General features: G+C 44.1%; 1 protein-coding gene across 8 annotated transcripts in view; it reads right to left on the minus strand.

Annotated features, from left to right (window-relative positions):
• Positions 1-15,837, minus strand: part of LOC110522756 (semaphorin-6B) — a 135,287-nt gene extending 119,450 nt beyond the window's left edge. For 2 of the 8 annotated variants that reach the window (XM_036968406.2, XM_036968405.2), the window contains exon 1: positions 15,552-15,837. In XM_036968406.2, the coding sequence (XP_036824301.1) occupies positions 15,552-15,680 (129 nt within the window). In that variant the 5' untranslated portion in view covers positions 15,681-15,837. Of the gene's footprint in view, positions 1-1,078; positions 1,167-14,932 lie in introns of all 8 variants that reach the window. The other 6 variants (XM_036968407.2, XM_090231430.1, XM_090231427.1 and 3 more) reach the window with 6 other exon arrangements.
• Positions 15,838-18,974: the final 3,137 nt, after the last annotated feature.

The following is an 18,974-nucleotide window of genomic DNA, read 5'->3' on the forward strand; positions in this document are numbered from 1 at the left end:
CGCGCTGTGGAATGCATTACGGCTGGTTGGGTTGTGTATCGGAGGACGCATGACATTCAGCCTTCGTCTCTCCCTCTTCGCTCTTACTTTCCTTACGGGAGTTGTAGCAATGAGACAAGATAGTAGCTACTACAACAATTGGATACCACGAAATTGGGGAGAAAAATGGGTACAATTTTTAAAAAAAAGAAATAAAAAAAAAAGACATGTATTCCTGGTGACTACCTCATGAAGCTGCTTGAGAGACAAAGCTGTCATCAAGGCAAAGAAAGAAAGAATCTCCAATATAACATGTATTTTACATTTTTTGGTTACTACATGATTCCTTACGTCTTATTTCATATTTTGGAAGTCTTCACTATTATTCTACAATTTAGAAAATAGTAAGAATAAAGAAAAACCCTGGAATTAGTAGGTGTGTCCAAACTTTTGACTGGTACTGTATATTGGCAGTGATACTAGGCCTGGTTTGGGATGAGGTTCTTCTGGCTGTCTGGGCTATTCTGTCCAGGCTATCTGTCTATCTAGGTCTTGCCATGGACACTGAGCTTTCCATAGGAGTGGTTATATTATAGCCCAGTAAAAGAGTCTGGCTGTATTTCACATGCTGACACCCACCATTACATTAGGAGGGACGGTGGTGGTTGAGGGGGTTCCTGTACTGGTTGAAAGGATGCATTTGGATCTCTATATTAACCAGCCCTGCCAATGGCTAGGGGATTGGGCTGTGCTCTATATTAAGGGGCTCTTATAAAATACACTGTAACACGTGATACAATAGACAGTCCCAGACCAATTTTCCAAGCTATTCTGAGGGGAACAAACGAAAGCACTTCCTGAAATAACAGGCTATTTACGTTGTGTTCCGGTTGTAATGAAAAATATAAACCGCTGTTGCTCGTGCGATGTGATTGCTCTCTGGTTTTTCTGTTTTCCTTTCTGTTGTCCTCCTCTCTCCTCACTCTCGGAAGTCTGTCTACATTTTAAACAGCCGTGCATCTCACTAATTATCATAAAATTGCTTACTTAAAGTGTCATGTTTATGACGTTCCCTCTTTTCTTCTGTGGTATCACTTACCAGCACGAAGTAAGTAGTGAAACAACCTTGTTTGTTTTTCTGGGTAAGACACCTTTGTTGACAGCCTAATGTTGCACCATCCTCCTCCCTAATGCACAAAAAACAATGAACACAACCATCACAACACTCATATTAATTCTTAAATACACTCTCACTCAACTTCGAGAGCTATAACCAACCCCACTGCGGCACAACCTGATTGGCAAATTGTCACATACAGGATGGGTGTATGCTACGAGATAGTGGGCCAGAAAACTCATTTATAGACTTCTTCATATGCATGTTTTACATCCAAGTCAGGAGAAGGGTTTATTACACTATATTAAAAGAACTATCAGAATAACAGCTAAAATACTTTTCTGATAACCATAGAAATCCCAAAGCAGAGAAGGTAGTCTTTACCATCACACCCCCTAAAACACGCTAGACTGAATTCTGTAATTGAGGATATGTATTGTTCTGCAGTATAAAAGATTGATGTGGAGATACTGTGGCTATAAGACACAGGTGACTCAACCGCGAGTGGGCATTCTCATTTTCCAGACTAGTTGGTTACGTTGGTTGGTGGGCCTGCCTGCCGGCTGGCTCCTTCCTGGGTTTGAGTGTATAATAATTTACATTAAGATTATGTTAATGGGATGCAGAGGAATTACTCTGGGTATGTAGGGTTGGGTCCCAGGGCTCTGAAAAAAAACTGTCTGGCAGGCAACTCTGTAAGGCTTACAATAACCATGCCATGGGTTTTACTTCCCGGCGACGCCTCTCAACAATAACAAATACTGTGGTCACAACAATAACAAATACTGTGTATACACAGACAGTCGTACAGACAGGCGTACAGACAGACAGACTAAATAACAACATCTGCCCGTGAAAACTAGTTTGACATGTCCAATATCAGCATGATTGAAATCATGCTCTCCAATAAGGTTGGGAGGGAGGGAGAACTGAGACTGTGTTTACAAACCATCAACTATTTCTAGGGCGGGATCCCCCAAAATACACCCTACTCTCATTGGGTTTAGTCAGGGAGAATGAATGTGAGCAGTTCAACAAAGTGCACCAAGTTGCAGAGCACGCATGGCTTTAAGATGTATTTCCACAGCAGGAGTTTAAGCTTACAGCAACACTCTCCCATGGGACAATATCACACAAACGCTATTAAGGCCTTTTCTGTGGCCGAATATTTTCTGTTGCTGAGCTGTGTGTGTGTGTGTGCGAATGTTTGTGTGGCTGTGCTCAGCGTCTCCTTGGTAGTAGTAATGGCCTCTGGTTGGGCTCCCTGTCTTGCTGCAGTGAATGGAGGCAGAGATAAAGTAGGTCGGGGACTCAATCGGGAGCTAATAAGCCACACACTGTGACAGACTTACGCCCATCAGCCACTGGGAGAGAAGAACCTCACACCCCAGCAACTCCTTAATGCACCTTAGCACCAGTGATGGGCAAGCAAGGTAGGGCACAGTGCCGCAGAGCAGTGAGGGGTAGTCCATAGTGTCCACCTCACCCATGCCAATGTAACGGGATTGGTAATGTTTCCACTTGCCTCTAAAGAAAGGTGTACTCAATGTTCAAGCATTCTTATTGGTTGGTTCAACTCTGATGACAATAAGGTGTGTTGTGATTGGCCCCGCATGCAGATATGGGGAGATCGCGAACGTCAGGTCGCACCAGTATGAAAATGTGATGCAAGGGGTAGATCACGTTCGGAATACGGTTTTCTATTTTCTATTTTACAATGTGTACAAGTTTGCTGTACATTACTGATTTATACATGTGTGGGTATATGGTACCTGTTAGGGATTGAGGGGCTTTCTGGGATGTGCTTTGGCATATGATTACTGTAAATAAGTGTGTTAGCTAGCATACACCGATGTAATGGTCACATAAGCCCACTGCTAACGCAGTTGTTTTCATGCTACAGATTTGACCATCGACAGCCATCAACATCGTTAAGCCCTGCACAACTAACGTGCTGTTTCCTATTTAACAACATAAATAAATCATGCTCAACTGGGACCAAAGGCTGGGGTGATTTATTTAGACAAAACACAACGCAAGGAGAGTACGATTAACATCTGTTACACCAGGCCAGGTAGAGCTGACTGAGCCCCTGGCTGGCAAATGGGCAGAGACATGAGACACGATGGTGGTAGGCCTGATCACAGACGGCGATGGGACAAGGAGGAGGTCAGAGACCTGGCAGTGTGGTGCAAGGAAAACAACCTCTCCCTCAACGTCAGCAAGACAAAGAAGCTGACCGTGAACTACAGGAAACGGAGGGCCGAGCACGCCCCCATCCACATCGATGGGGCTATAGTGGAGTGGGTCGAGAGCTTCAAGTTCCTCCGTGCCAACATCCCTAAGGATCTATCGTGGTCCACACACACCAACACATTTGAGGGCACGACAATGACTCTTCCCCCTTAGGATGATTTGACACTGGTCCTCAGATCCTCAAAAAGTTCTACAGCTGCACCATTGAGAGCATCTTGACTGGCTACATCACCGCTTGGTATGGCAACTGATTCGCATCCGACAACAAGGCACCACAGTACATCACTGGGGCCGAGCTCACTACCATCCAGGACCTCTATACCAGGCGGTGTCAGAGGAAGTCCATAAGACCGCTAAATATTTAAATATACTGAACAAAAATATGAACGCAACATGCAACAATTTCAAAGATTTTACTGAGTTACAGTTCATTTAAGGAAATCAGTCAATTAAAATAAATAAATTAGGACCTAATCTATGAATTTCACATGAGTGGGCAGGGGTGCAGCCTTGGGTGGGCCTGGGTGGGCATAGCCCCCCCCACTGGGGAGCCCACAAAAGAGCTTTATTTCAGACAGAAATACTCCACATAATTCATCAGCTGTCCGGGTGGCTGGTCTTAGACGATCCCGCAGGTGAAGAAGCCGGATGTGGAGGTCCTGGGCTGGCGTGGTTACACGTGGTCTGCGGTTATGAGGCCGGTTGGACGTACTGCCAAATTCTCTAAAACAACATTGGAGGCAGTTTATGGTAGAGAAATGAACATTCAATTTCTGGCAACAGCTCTGGTCGACATTCCTGCAGTCAGCATGCCAATTGCACAATCCTTCAAAACGTGAGACATCTTTGGCATTGTGTTGTGTGACAAAACTTCACATTTTAGAGTGGTCTTTTATTGTCCCCAGCACAAGGTACACCTGTGTAATGATCATGCTGTTCAATCAGCTTCTTGATATACCACACCTGTCAGGTGGATATCTTGGCTAAGAGGGATTTGCTCACTAACAGGGATGTCAGCAAATTAGAGCAAAAACAATTTGAAAAATATGTTTTTTTGTGCGTATGGAACATTTCTTGGATCTTTTATTTCAGCTCATGAAACACGGAACCAACACTTTACATGTTCCGTTTATATTTTTGTTCAGTATAGTTAATAAAATAGCTATCCAGATGATCTGCGTTGACCCTTTTTGCACAAACTTTTTTGACTCATCACAGACGTTGCTGCTACTGTTTACTATCTGTCTTTATTCCTAGTTACATATCTACCTCAACTACCTCGTACCCCTGTACATCCACTCAGTACTGTAACTCCTTGTACATAGCCAAGTTATTACCTCGTACCCCTGCACATCCACTCAGTACTGTAACTCCTTGTATGTAGCCAAGTTATTACCTCGTACCCCTGCACATCCACTCAGTACTGTAACTACTTGTATATAGCCAAGTTATTGTTTACTCATTGTCAAATCAAATCAAATTTTATTGGTCACATACACATGGTTAGCAGATGTTAATGCGTGAGTAGCAAAACGCTTGTGCTTCTAGTTCCGACCGTGCAGTAATATCTAACAAGTAACCTAGCAATAAAACAAAATACTGCATAGTTTCTGTGTATATATTATTATATATATTTTTTTTTTATTATTACTTGTTGTACTTTTCTATTACTTCTCTATTTTCTTTCTATCTGCATTGTTGGGAAGGGCCTGTAAGTAAGCATTTCACTGTTAGTCTACACCTGTTGTTTACTAAGCATGTGATGAATACAATTTGATTTGATGCTGCACTGATCAGAGTGTGACTCATTAACATCCACACTAATGAAGAGCCTGGAGTGAGACACTAGGGTACAGATGAGGCTCTTGAGACACACACATAAACTGTTTTAACACGCCCAGACAAACACGCACACGCCCAGACAAACACGCACACGCCCAGCCTGCTTGGTTGAGCACTGCTGTTGGAAGTCCGGCACTCCTTCTCAGTCTGAGGAGTGACACACTGTCTCATTTGAGATGGAAAAACAGAAAGGGATTATCCGATGAGAAAAGAACGCACCTCCATCGACAGCGGAGCAGACAAAGACTCTGATGTACACTCTTCATGTGAACAAAAAGTGCCTCAGCAGCTGCTTGAGCCTGGATGCTTCGTCAACTCTCTAGGAAGAGGCCTGCACAGCCACACCATTAATTACTTCTTATCAGCAACAGGGAACATGCATAACAATGCAGCCAAAGCACAGCCTAGTGGCCAGTGAAATACAAAACAGAATAGATTCCAGGCAACATAATCAGCTTTTCCACTTTCCTTGCTGCGAATGTGACAAAGGCTAAGTGACAAGTATATAAATATATAAAGGTGTCTGTCGGGCGGGCGCCGGTCCCCGGCCAGCCAGTCATCAAGTCAGGCAGCCATTAGGAGTATGTGGATGCGGTGCTGGACTCAGTGTGAAGCTGGAATAATGGAGGAGTGTTATTACATTAATGAAGGACACTACACAGCTGCCGACGCAGGGATTTGCATGGACTTTTCTTCTCAGCACTGGGCTGATGGCTGATTAAGATCTGCCAGCCAAATCTCCCCGACACCTTGCCTGCTGATGCAGAGACAGGACGACTGTCACATGAACCCCCCCCCCCCCCCCCCCCCCCCCCCACACACACACTCCTACGCACACACATCCCTCCTCAAGCCCTGCACCCTTATCCCCCTCACCTTCTGGACTCCTCTGTTAGCATAAGTCCACTCCCAAAACAAAACTGCATGTGTGGAAACCATGGAGACACCAATGGGAGACATGGAGGCAGAGATAAAGAGGTGGGATCAGCCTGCGTTCCATACAGCCAGCTGGTAAATGTCCCCAAGACAGTAAATTAACCATCTGATTAGGAATTGAAACACAGTCAAGTAAATGCACACAAGGCATCCACTTAACAAGAGATTCGCCAATAAAATGTTAACTTGCCAACAGTCACTACATCTGCTATAGAAAACAAATCAATGCTATTCAAATCAGTGTTATTGAGTGTCATTTTTACAACATGACTTATTTTGGTTTTAGGTTCTGTCTTAACATTGATATACTGTACGTTGCTATCAAAGCATGTTAGTATATCAACTGTACAATACTCCATTTTTAAAAAAGGGCTAAATGTTTTGCCTGGACCTTTCCAAGGTCACACATGGTGTGAGAGAGGGAGAATGAAAGGGGAAGAGAGGGAGAAACAGAGAGAGAGAGAGTCGACAGGGGGAGAATAATTGGCCCAGCTGTCCTGAGGGCCTTATCGTATAGGAGGGGACCGAAATCTGAACTAAGGATCAACGCTGAACTCCCGAGCTGTCCCTCTTTAAGGCCCTGAGCCCTGTGGAGCTTCAAAGCCACTTTGTAGTGTCCGCTAATGGTGCCGATGACAGCAGCAGCGAGAAGCACCAAGCGGGTGAAATGTCCAGGCCAAAAAATACAAGTAGCAGAGGGAGGAACACTCCTGTCCAAAGGCCATAAAAACCCATCCTAAAATGACTGCCATATTTAACATTTGGCAGGAACAGCCCTCTCCAGTGTTACTTAAACTAAGCACTCAACACTGGGGCAGTACAATTATATACACTCTGGCCGAGATTCATCAATCATTTTATTTAACCTTTATTTAACTAGGCAAGTCAGTAAAGAGAAGAGTTCCAAAACAGTTTGATTCCCTGAAAGCCAGGAGTACGCTGAGTGTAACAGGGCTGTTTAGAATGTTTACCTTTACATATTTCTATGATGATTGGGCTATTCTTCCCTGGTGCCAGCATGTGCTCACAATTTCCACACCATCATAATATTAGATTTTATTGTTGCTACTCTTCTTTTGTGGCTATTCTTCAGTTGCGTGAACATGGAAAAACTCTGTCATTGCCTTGCCGTGCCCTTGTTACCCCACCCGTAGCATTTCAGGGAACATGAAGTTATGACAAGCTACAGGCTACAGGCCTGTGAGAGCTGGATTCTCAGGCACTTCAGCCTGGCCTGATTATTGCTTTAGTTTAGTCTCAGGGATCGAGTTTCCTTGGCTACTGCAATGGCTAAGCGAGAGAGCAGGACAGGACTGAAACAAAACAGAGGGGACAAGCTATGCTATTTATATGGAGCAAGCAGATCATTGTTTAAAAGGTTAATCTACAAGCAAGGGACAAACAACAGAGAAACCTGGGAAGTGTTGCTGCATGCTACTGAAAAAAGCCAATTTTCTAGGCCTGTCACATGGCTGAGTGGCTGTCTGCCCAGGAGACCCACAGCTCCAGCCAATGGTCTCCCAGAATTAGCTGGTCATGCTCTAGCACCCACAGACCAACCATACAACCATGTAATTACAAGGAGGAACGGGGCAATCACTGAAGTATGATGGTAATGCATACATTATATACAGACATATATATACATACACATACAGATATACACACACATACACACATAACCCTATACAGACACACACACACACACTAGTGATTGCAAAACACCAAGGCTATCTGCACACACACCAAACCACCAAGCGAAATTAAATGATGGCCAGAGCAAATCACTACTAAACTCTCACATAGAGAAATAGAGAAATGTCCAAAGCAGAGCTCATTCCATGGCACAGTACCACCAGCGTTGAAATACTGCCATCTAACTGAACTCACTCCCCATGCTGCAAAGTCAAACTTCTCAAGCTGAGTAATAGATGTTCCATTCTGACAATAAGAACTCCTCGAGCTGAACTGTTGGAGCTGAACTGCCGAACTTCAAACAACCGACCCTGATATGTGTATGTGAGTCAGACGGGCGGATGAGTGTGCCATACTTTGAGCAGAAAACCTTGGATGTGTCCATCTTACGGGCGCCAAGGGATTGGGCCAATGAACAGAGTGGAGGCGCGGTCGTAGCGGTGCTGGGGGCTGAGCTCTGATGTTTGCGGCAAAACAAGTCATTAAAGGCAGGAGGATGTGCATGAATATTCACACAGAGATCCACTGGCTAGAGAGCACATCAAGGAGAAAAATCCCTACGCATTAAAACCCTGTCGGGCGGGCGGGTGGCACTGCTCTGAATGTCACTGACAGTCAGCCCGCCCTCTCTCTAAGCGAGGCAGACAGTGGGCCATTTTGATTGCTCCACCAGCAGACCAGGGGGTGAAAAACATTTACATGCAAATACAGATGACCCTCTAGTTATGAGCAGGCATGTAGTCATGGGATTTCTTAATGCACACGAACAGCAAATAACCACATAGGAGACCAGCAAATAGTCCTCCACTACCACCCTGAAAGAGGAACTACAGTATACAACATCCTTTATTTCCAATAAAATACAGGAACTACAGTATACAACATCCTTTATTTCCAATAAAATACAGGAACTACAGTATACAACATCCTTTATTTCCAATAAAATACAGGAACTACAGTATACAACATCATTTATTTCCAATAAAATACAGGAACTACAGTATACAACATCATTTATTTCCAATAAAATACAGGAACTACAGTATACAACATCCTTTATTTCCAATAAAATACAGGAACTACAGTATACAACATCCTTTATTTCCAATAAAATACAGGAACTACAGTATACAACATCCTTTATTTCCAATAAAATACAGGAACTACAGTATACAACATCCTTTATTTCCAATAAAATACAGGAACTACAGTCTAGTGTATGTACAGTATATAGTATCCAAAAAAAGGCAGATATGCGGTGCCTCATAAACAGATTAGCTGTTAAAGCGCCATAATCCTCTCTATCACATATAACATATTCTTTGAGTATGCAGAACACTCACCAATTTATTTTCTACCTACAACCAAACCCACTCATCTGGAAAGATTGTGTTAATAATAGTCATCAAACATTCGCAGTCAATTTCCACAATTATGTTGTCCACCAACGACCACCAGCTCTTCAATCCATAATGCTTAACTGCACGACTGGAGCTAATAGAGGATGGCAGGTGACAGATTGTGGCCTGTTAGAAGGAGGGATGTGGGGGTCTTGGATAGGGGAGACCCTGGCTCAGACTCTGGCCCTGACACAGGCCATGTGATGCTCTGATTGGAACCCACCTGCTGTCCTGAGACCTGTTGCCTCCAGATGGCCCCTGGGCCCCCCTTCCCTCCATCACACATTCTCTATCCTTCCCTCATCTCTGACTCAGGCCATGGCTCTCTGGCTGGCTCCACAGAGAGGGGGCAGAGCAGACGCTCAGCACAGCCAGACATCTTTGATTCCTCACACCAGAGATGCCGGCACCATACATTAATTGGTGCTTCGTGAACAGTTGATTTAGTGCTTTCGAGGGCCCACTTCATCAGAGTAAGCAGTCTACAGAGTCTATTATGCTTCTGCCCACCCAGTGTAATCCTGCTGGTCCTCCACTGCTACTGCATCTCTGCCCCCTGACACTGACCGTCATCCCCCTCCTCTCTCCATCTCTCCCTCCCCCTCCATGGGTCTCTGTGAACATTACCTCACAGCTCGACTTCACCCATCACACAGGACACCCAGGCCTTGGCACCACTCCCTCCTCATGCCTCACCCCCTCACCCATCCCTCCCCTCGGTACAGTTTCTCTTCAGCCTGACTGCCTCACGCATGACTGGCTCCCCTCGCAGAGTGCAGTAAGCCATTCATTTCTTCAAAGCGGAAAACAAGTGGCACTGTACATGAGAAAAATAAATACAGCAAAACAGGCAGGCAGACAGAGAGAAACAGAATAGAACAGAATGGCCTGGTAATGAAGAGGACCACATTAGCTACTGGTAGACTACAGTACACTGAGAACAGAAGGAGGAGTCGCTAGGCTTAGAACGATAAACAAGCACAATCTCATCGTTTCTCAGCAAACAAGCAAAACAAGCAATTGAAGGATATAGCCTCTCTAAAAAAAAGGCAGCCATAAATGAGGAGTATGATATCTGTGGGCCTAAAGGGCACACACCCACAGCCTCACACTGTGGTGGTGAAGTGTGACTCAATCACTCCCACTTCCTCCCCATCCAACAACAATGGTCTGTTAGTCAGCAACAACACAATGAGAAAGAGCCAGGTTGGCCAAATGGGAAAGATGAGGCATCTAAGGTAAAAAGGGTATGCTTGTTAATTGTGTATGTGGAGTTTAACGGGAAACGGCCTGTTAAACATCTCTCCACATCTCTCCCCGGACTGACAGGGTACTATTAGAGCCTCCATGCAAGCCGCCTCATCGTGTGTGTGTGATTGTGTGTGTGTGTGTGTGTGTGTGTGTGTGTGTGTGTGTGTGTGTGTGTGTGTGTGTGTGTGTGTGTGTGTGTGTGAGGTAAAGTAAAGGGGGACCAGTCTGCCCACATCTTTCCTTGCGATGGCCCATCGTTAGTCTCTCCACTCATTAACAAACCTATATACGCCACATTGGCCATGTCGATGGTGGTACAGTCACAACCAACCTCATGCACCGAAGGGAGAGAGCCATGTCAGAGTGCCTCAATGACAAAAAAACAGCCTATATAAAGCATCCTCACACATAGACTGTATGTTCATTCATTTCCAGGAAGTAATGCCTCGTCCTGCTCCATCACATCTGCCTGCCTTTCTTGCACAATATCCTTCATGATGCACTGCCAAAGGCACTATGGAATTGTATCCATGGAAATGTGTATTTTCTCTGTAGTGGAATGAATCCCCCCTCTCCTACATCTAAACATGGAGAAGTAATGTATTAACCATACAGAGGGCTTTTTATTCAACAGCTAGCTGAGTCAGTCCTCAGAGAGACTGTAGCTTTGTGCTCCTCCATCACCTCAGGCTTATGTAACAGATACCCTTCACCTTCCCAGAGCCTCTCCACTGTTAGAGGCCACAGACACCAAATTATAACATAGAAGAAATATGCCTCAGAATGAGAATGAGCAGCAATGGGAAAGCCTTTGAGGGAAAATGAAAGAGCTCTGATTATTGACTATTTCAGGGGACATTATCTTTGTACCGCTTCGTTTATCCTCCTGCCTTGCTTTGGTATTGCACTAGATATACAGTACATTTAAGCAATAGGAGGTGTGATATATGGCCAATATACCACGACTAAGGGCTGTTCTTAGGCACGCCACAACTGTGCCTGGACACAGCCCTTAGCCGTGGTATATTGTCCATATATCACAAACCCCCGAGGTGCCTTATTGCTATTATAAACTGGTTACCAACATAACTAGAGCAGTAAAAATAAATGTTTTGTCATACCCGTGGTATACGGTCTGATATAAGATGGCCATCAGCCAATCAACCTAATCAACCCACCCAGCCAATCAACCCACCCAGTTTATAATTTACATTGTAGTAATTTAGCAGAAGCTCTTATCCAGAGCCGTACAGTAGTGAGTGCATACATTTTCATACTTTTTTCCTACATTATTTTCTCCGGTTCTATTCTACATTCTATTCTCCTATAGCCAGTGGCCTTACCAGCCTGATGATAGATGGGGCAGTAAAGAACAATAACACACGAATTGACATTTTGTAGAATTTTTGTGCCATAGTTTAAAACTCACGAGACAACATATTACCCAGGGGTTGGTTATTTATTCTACAGTCTTTCCAGTGTCTAGGGTACCCAAACTCACATATAAGTATAAAGAAAACCTTGAGCGTGAAAAAGTGTGTGTACTAGAGATATATATGATCGGAGCCATATGGGGGAAAGGAGAGAGGGGAAATAAAATGGAAAGTGCAGATGATGAGGGAGAGTGTGATTAAACAACAGGAGGGATTGGTGGCTTTGTGACCTCTGGCCAGCTCCAGCCGCACCTCGCCGCAGGTGAGGGGTAGCCGCTACACTGCAAGCCCATTGGAGCCTGGGAATGGATGCCCCAGGGGTCACCGGCTAACCTGTTTATCTGCTGCCATAGCAACCCCAGCAGTGGCCTTGGGCAAACATAAACAGTGGTAGCAGCGGATGGCTGCTGGGCGCCGTGCCTAAATGGTGAGGTGAAATGGATAAAATACAAGGCACTGCTGATTCCTGCAAAGGAGCACACAGGAGCCCCGTCTGTTCACTCCTCACTCTGCAGCACGGACTGACACTGACCAAGCCTCTCATTCACCTTCCCTTTCTCCTAACGCCACGTGCTAAGTGGAAACATTGCTACGGTAAATTTGTCCCATTCAGAGTCCCAGTGGGCAGTGTCCTTCTCCTGACAGCCCAAAGAGAGGCCACACTGCTTGGGAGGGCCTGACATCAAGGTCCAGCGGGAGGGAGAGGGGGAGGGCTGGCAGAGCAGGTTAGCCTTGGGGCCCCCAGGCAGGCAGCTCAATAGTCAGGGGGTGGTAGAGATGTCACCAGCTCTCTCACATATGAGCCAGTGATCGGGCTACCCTGACCAGGTAACATAACCCCCAGGAGGGGGTGGCGGGGACAGGATTGAGACCCCTGTGACAGGACAGGGGCACCTGTTATTTTAGCACAGTGGGCTCAACACTTGCTCTGAGGGGCGCTGGCCTGCGCGGCTGCTAGAGAGTGGAGAGGATACTAACAGGGCATCCATTCAACAAATCCTGAACAGCACTGAATCACACACACACACACACACACACTGTGGTAGAGAAACAAACACACACATTTAGGCGCACAGACACAAATACACACAGGCACACACTATGACAGGAAAACGAACAGACTGTGACAAACAAATTCTCCCTCTCTTTTTCTTTCTCTCTCTCTCTCTCTCTCTCTCTCTCTCTCTCTCTCTCTCTCTCTCACACACACTCACACTCACACACACACACAAACACAGTACTCAGACAGATCCCACAAATTATTATTCTGGTAGGGGCCTATTTTCTCTTATTTAATCCATCCTCTTTAGCTCTTAAAGTACAATGAGGAGATCACAGCATTTATCAGACAGGTGTTTCCCTCTGTTCTTCTCACCTAATTTATTCCTTATGATAGTTGTTGTGTAATCAGTGCTAGTGGGATGATGAGTGTACAAGGAGGTCGGAGGCAATAGCAGGGAGAAAGGTGTAGTAGAGGAACTCCTTAGCCATGAGAACACACAGCACAGTCACCCACTAAGCCAGTAGCCCTCCCCTCTCTCTCTTCTTCCATTTTCTACCATTCTTACTCGCTCTATTCCATTCTATTTTCTCAATTTCTCTTTCTCTCTCTCCCTCTACACATAGGCAAAGAAAACAATGGCATGAGGCTGGAACTGTAGGACAATAGCCCAGCATCTGGGAACCAGGAGAGTTAATTTGTGTATAGGTGAGATCTGCAACCTGTGGCAGAGCCCAGGGAGAAAGAGAGGCCTTTCAGGGGATTTTAAAGAGCCCCTTGTCCTTAGAGCCTGATTGACACATGTGAGTGAGGGGAGGGCTTGTGCTATTCCCTTGGTTATATCTTAGCTTTCGCTGGCTGAACAGAACTGTCTCCTCTCCCTAGCCCCCTTTTCTCTTCCACTCTCCTCTCTTACACTTGGGCTCATTATTGGAATGCTCTGACCCTTGGGGACTTCACTTACTTGTCTCCCTTTCCAGGCCACAAACCCCAGGGCCCAACAAAAGGCAGCTCAAAGGCAATTTGAATTTGAAACAGGAAGCACAACAAAAACGTGCAGCTTTCTCCTGAAAGAAGAAACTTTGTGGAGCTCAGTGCCAGCAATTCAAAATTAGCCCTCACATAAAAACGCACATTGGATTTTGACACTAACTCAGTGTACTGTAAAGGCAGCAGCTGCTTCAGAAATAGAGGGACAGAGGAAAGAGAGAGAGAGGAGCCCGAGGGGAGGACAGGTGTAAGGACACCTGGGGGCCATTGGGCAGGATCACAGATCAGCATGGATGCCACTGGACAAACACCAGACACACACACCAAACACAGAGAGGGCTGCTGCCCTCATAGCTACTGAACTCTTCATGTGAGAGAAGAGTAAAAGGAGTCATTTCTGTGCATTAAATTATATTTAGTCAATAATAATAATAATAACAAATAATAATAAGAATAATATGGTTTAATGCATTGGAATAATAGGCTAATTGGCTAAATATATCATAGCCTGATATTGCACAGTAATAAATAAATAGCCTATTATTTAAAAAAATAGTAAACATGTCAGTGTCAATTACTTCTCTATAAATAGGGAAGGAATAAACATAGCATACTTTTTTTATAGTCAACAATTAATAAATCCCGCTGTCTGTAAAAAACATTAAATCTTCATGTGGTTTGGACATGGAGCTACGCAGTATGAAATCGAGAAACTAACTACACATTGATAGTAAAACTAGGTAGCCTAACATTAGGCAATTGAACAACATTTTAATTTATGTCGCAATAATGTGTGTCATTGTGATAACTGTGAAACTCTCCCTCCCAGGGAAAATACCAAGGCCAATTTCAAGTAAGTTCCCTACATTCGTTTGAGCCATTTTCAAACCCATGACAAATCATCCCATTTGATTATATTTGGAACACCACTGTACCCAATGCATCGGCATGGCGCGACCGGAGGCAATGTCCCACAGCGCGCACCACCACCCTCAAACACCGGACCCAACGTTGGACAGCTCCGTTCACTTACCGCTTATTGTCGCGTAAAGGGTGCGCCCGGAACGCGGCGGTCACACAGTTCTTGCCTCTCTCTACAGTCTGATTTCCCCTGGATTAATATCCAGTATGTAAGAAGAGGAGAGAGTGATCCGATGTTTTCGTCAAACCTAATCCTAACCTAATTTGTAAACTACTAGCCTACTCCTCTCTTTCGTATCTGTCTCTGGCAAAAAAAAAAATCCTGTACGGCAGCGTGACATCCTTAAGACAACTGTCTCCGGGTTGTGTTTTCATATACACCCCGCTACCTCCCAACACCACCTGTCCCCGGTGGAAAACACACCACAAAGCGCTTCTTATGTCGCGCCACGACACATGGCATTCCCCTATAGCTCTGCAGCAATATTCCTCCTCGGCAAGCCGTCCGGAATCAAAGTAATTTGTAATTGCTGGTAGAAGTGGCTGATGTAGAAGGACTGATTGCAATAACAATCCATGCAGTACCCAGTGTCACTGAACCAGCTGTACAATAAGACAATTACATATGTTTCCGTCTCCCGGCCTGCGCTATAGCAGTTGCGTTATCAATCATCTATCCCCACAATAGTTATTTTGTGCTCGATGTAGCTGCGCACGGCTGGTGCTCTTACCAGTAGAATGTCATTGCTGCATCGTTTTACTTCGGGTCTCACTGAAAGAAAAGGCTGTTCATCAGTTTGGAATGCGCCCCTTTTCCAGTATGCTCCAGCTTCAGGATTCTCCGGGAAGGAAAATCCCATTAATCGGTTTATTAAAAATATGTAGCCTAATTTTTTTCTGTGGTTTACCCCTCAGGAGCTTTGTCAAGGTAGGCTCTGTTTCTCTACTAACGGTGGAATACAGCATCTTCAGTAGGCTACTGCTCCCTCTGTCACCCACAGGGACAGAAAACAAGGCGATACCAAAACCTGAAGCAGAATTATGCAGTGACTGGAATGGAATTAATTCATAGTTGGGCTAACGTTTAGGCCTAATTAGGCAAATTATTTTATTCTTAAATAAAACATTAAAGGAATGCTTTGGGATTTTAACAAGGAAGCCATGTATCAACTTCCCCAGAGTCAGATGAACTAATGGATACCAAGCAGTTTGAAGGAAGTTGCTAACTAGCGTTAGCACAATGACTGGACGTCTAGGGTAACAGCTAGCATTACCATAGACGTCCAGTCAATGTGCTAACACTCGCAAAACTAACTCTAACTTCCATCATACTGGATACCGAGACATAAAAATGGTATCCACAAGTTAATCGGACTCCAGGGAAATAGTTGAAGGTCTTCATTACCAGAATCCCGAAGTATCCATTTTAAAGTCCAGGTAGCAGATAATGGACCCTATCAGATATTTATGTAGTTCGTACTGTACATTGCATTCAGAAAGTATTCAGACCCCTTGACCCTTTTACAGTTTGTTCCATTACATACAAATTCTAAAATTCATTAAATTCATGTTTTTCCTGCTCAACCTACACACAGAATCCCATGATGACAAAGCAAAAACAGGTTTTTAGAAATGTTTGCACATTTATTACAATTAAAAAACAGAAATACCTTATTTACATACAGTACCAGACAAAAGTTTGGGTCACACCTAATAATTATCTTTATTTTTACTATTTTCTACATTGTAGAATAATAGTGAAGACATAAACAACATGAAATAACACATATGGATGTAGTAATAAAAAATTGTTAAACAAATCAAATTTGAGATTCTTCAAAGTAGCCACCCTTTTCCTTGATGACAGCTTTGCACACTCTTGGCATTCTCTCAACCAGCTTCATGAGGTAGTCACCTGGAATGCATACGTCCATATTATGTCAAGAACAGCTCAAATAAGCAAAGAGAAACAACTGTCCATCATTACTTTAAGACATGAAGGTCAGTCAATCAGGAACATTTCAAGAACTTTGAAAGTTCTTCAAGTGCAGTTTCAAAAACCATTAAGTGCTATGATGAAACTGGCTCTCGTGAGAACCGCCACAGGAAAGGAAGACCCAGAGTTACCTCTGCTGCAGAGGATAAGTTCATTGGAATTACCAGCCTCAGAAATTGCAGCCCAAATAAATACTACACAGATTTCAAGTAACAGACACATCTCATCATCAACTGTTCAGAGGAGACTGCGTGAATCAGGACTTCATGGTCGAATTGCTGCGAAGAAACCACTACTAAAGGACACCAATAATAATAAGAACTTGCTTGGGCCAAAAAACACAAGCAAAGGACATTAGACTGATGGAAATCTGCACTTTTGTCTGATTGCATCACTGCCTGGTATATGGCAACTGCTCAGCCTCCAACCGCAAGACACTACAGAAGGTAATGCGTACGGCCCAGCACATCACTAGGGCCAAGCTTACTGCCATCCAGGACCTCTATACCAGGCAGTGTCAGAGGAAGGCCCTAAAAATGGTCAAAGACTCCAGCCACCTTAGTCATAGACTGTACTCTCTGCTACCGCACGGCAAGCGGTACCGGAGCACCAAGTCTAGGTCCAAGAGGCTTCTAAACAGTTTTTACCCCCAAGCCATAAGACTCCTGAACATCTAATCAAATGGCTACCCAGACTTTTTGCACTGCCCCCCCCCCCCCCCCTTTACGCTGCTGCTACTCTGTTATTATCTATGCATAGTCACTTAATAACTCTACCTACATGTACATGTCACATCAATTACTTTGACTAACCGGTGTCCCCACACATTGACTCTGTACCGGTACCCCCTGTATATAGCCTCGCTATTGTTATTTTACTGCTGCTCTTTAATTATTTGTCACTTTTATTTATTAATTTTTTTGTTGGTATTTTTCTTAAAACGGCATTGTTGGTTAAGGGCTTGTAAGTAAGCAATTTATTGTTGTATTTGGCGCATGTGACAAATAAAATTTGATTTGATTTGATGTGAGGATATGCTCTTTTTGATAAAGGGCTCTGGCACATACAGTGGCAAGAAAAAGTATGTGAACCCTTTGGAATTACCTGGATTTCTACATGAATTGGTCATCAAATTTTATCTGATCTTCATTTAAGTCACAACAGTAGACAAACATAGTGTGCTTAAGTTAATAACACAGACATTTTTGTATTTTTCTTGTCTATATTGAATACATAATTTAAACATTCACAGTGTACGTTGGGAAAAGTATGTGAACCCCTAGGCTAATGACTTCTCCAAAAGCTAATTGGAGTGAGGAGTCAGCTAGCCTGGAGTCCAATCAATGAGACAGTCCAAGGTAAGACAAATTGTCTATAAATGGAGAAAGTTCAGCACTGTTGCTACTCTCCCTAGGACACCACGGAAGAAGACACTGCTGTCCAAAAAACATCTGAAGTTTGCAAAAGTGCACCTGGATTTTCCACAGTGCTACTGTCAAAATATTCTGTGGACAGATAAATCTACAGTTGAGTTGTTTGGAGGGAACACACAACACTATGTGTGGAGAAAAAAAGGCACAGCACACCAATACTAAAACCTCATCCCAACTGTAAAGTATGGTGGAGGGAGCATCATGGTTTGGGGCTGCTTTGCTACCTCAGGGCCTGGACAGTTTGCTATCATCGATGAAAAAATGAATTCCCAAGGTTATCAAGACATTTTTCAGGAGAATGTAAGGCTATCTGTCCACCAATTGAAGCTCAACAAAAGTTGGGGGATGCAACAGGACAATTACCCAAAACACAGAAGTAAATCAACAACAGAATGGCTTCAACAGAAGAAAATACGCCTTCTGGAGTGGCCCAGTCAGAGTCCTGACCTCAACCCGTTTGAGATGCTGTGGCATGACCTCAAGAGAGCAGTTCACACCAGGCATCCCAATAATATTGCTGAACTGAAACAGTGTTGTAAAGAGGAATGGTCCGAAATTCCTCCTGACCGTTGTGCAGGTCTGATCCTACAGAAAATGTTTGGTTGAGGTTATTGCTGCAGAAGGAGAGTCAACCAGTTATTAAATTCAAGGTTTCACATACTTTTTCCACCCTGCGTTGTGAATGTTTACACGGTGTGTTCAATAATGACATGAAAACGTATCAT

The sequence above is a fragment of the Oncorhynchus mykiss genome, chromosome 4 (genome assembly GCF_057628025.1).
Source record: "Oncorhynchus mykiss isolate SJ-2025 chromosome 4, ASM5762802v1, whole genome shotgun sequence".
Lineage (NCBI taxonomy): Eukaryota > Metazoa > Chordata > Actinopteri > Salmoniformes > Salmonidae > Oncorhynchus > Oncorhynchus mykiss.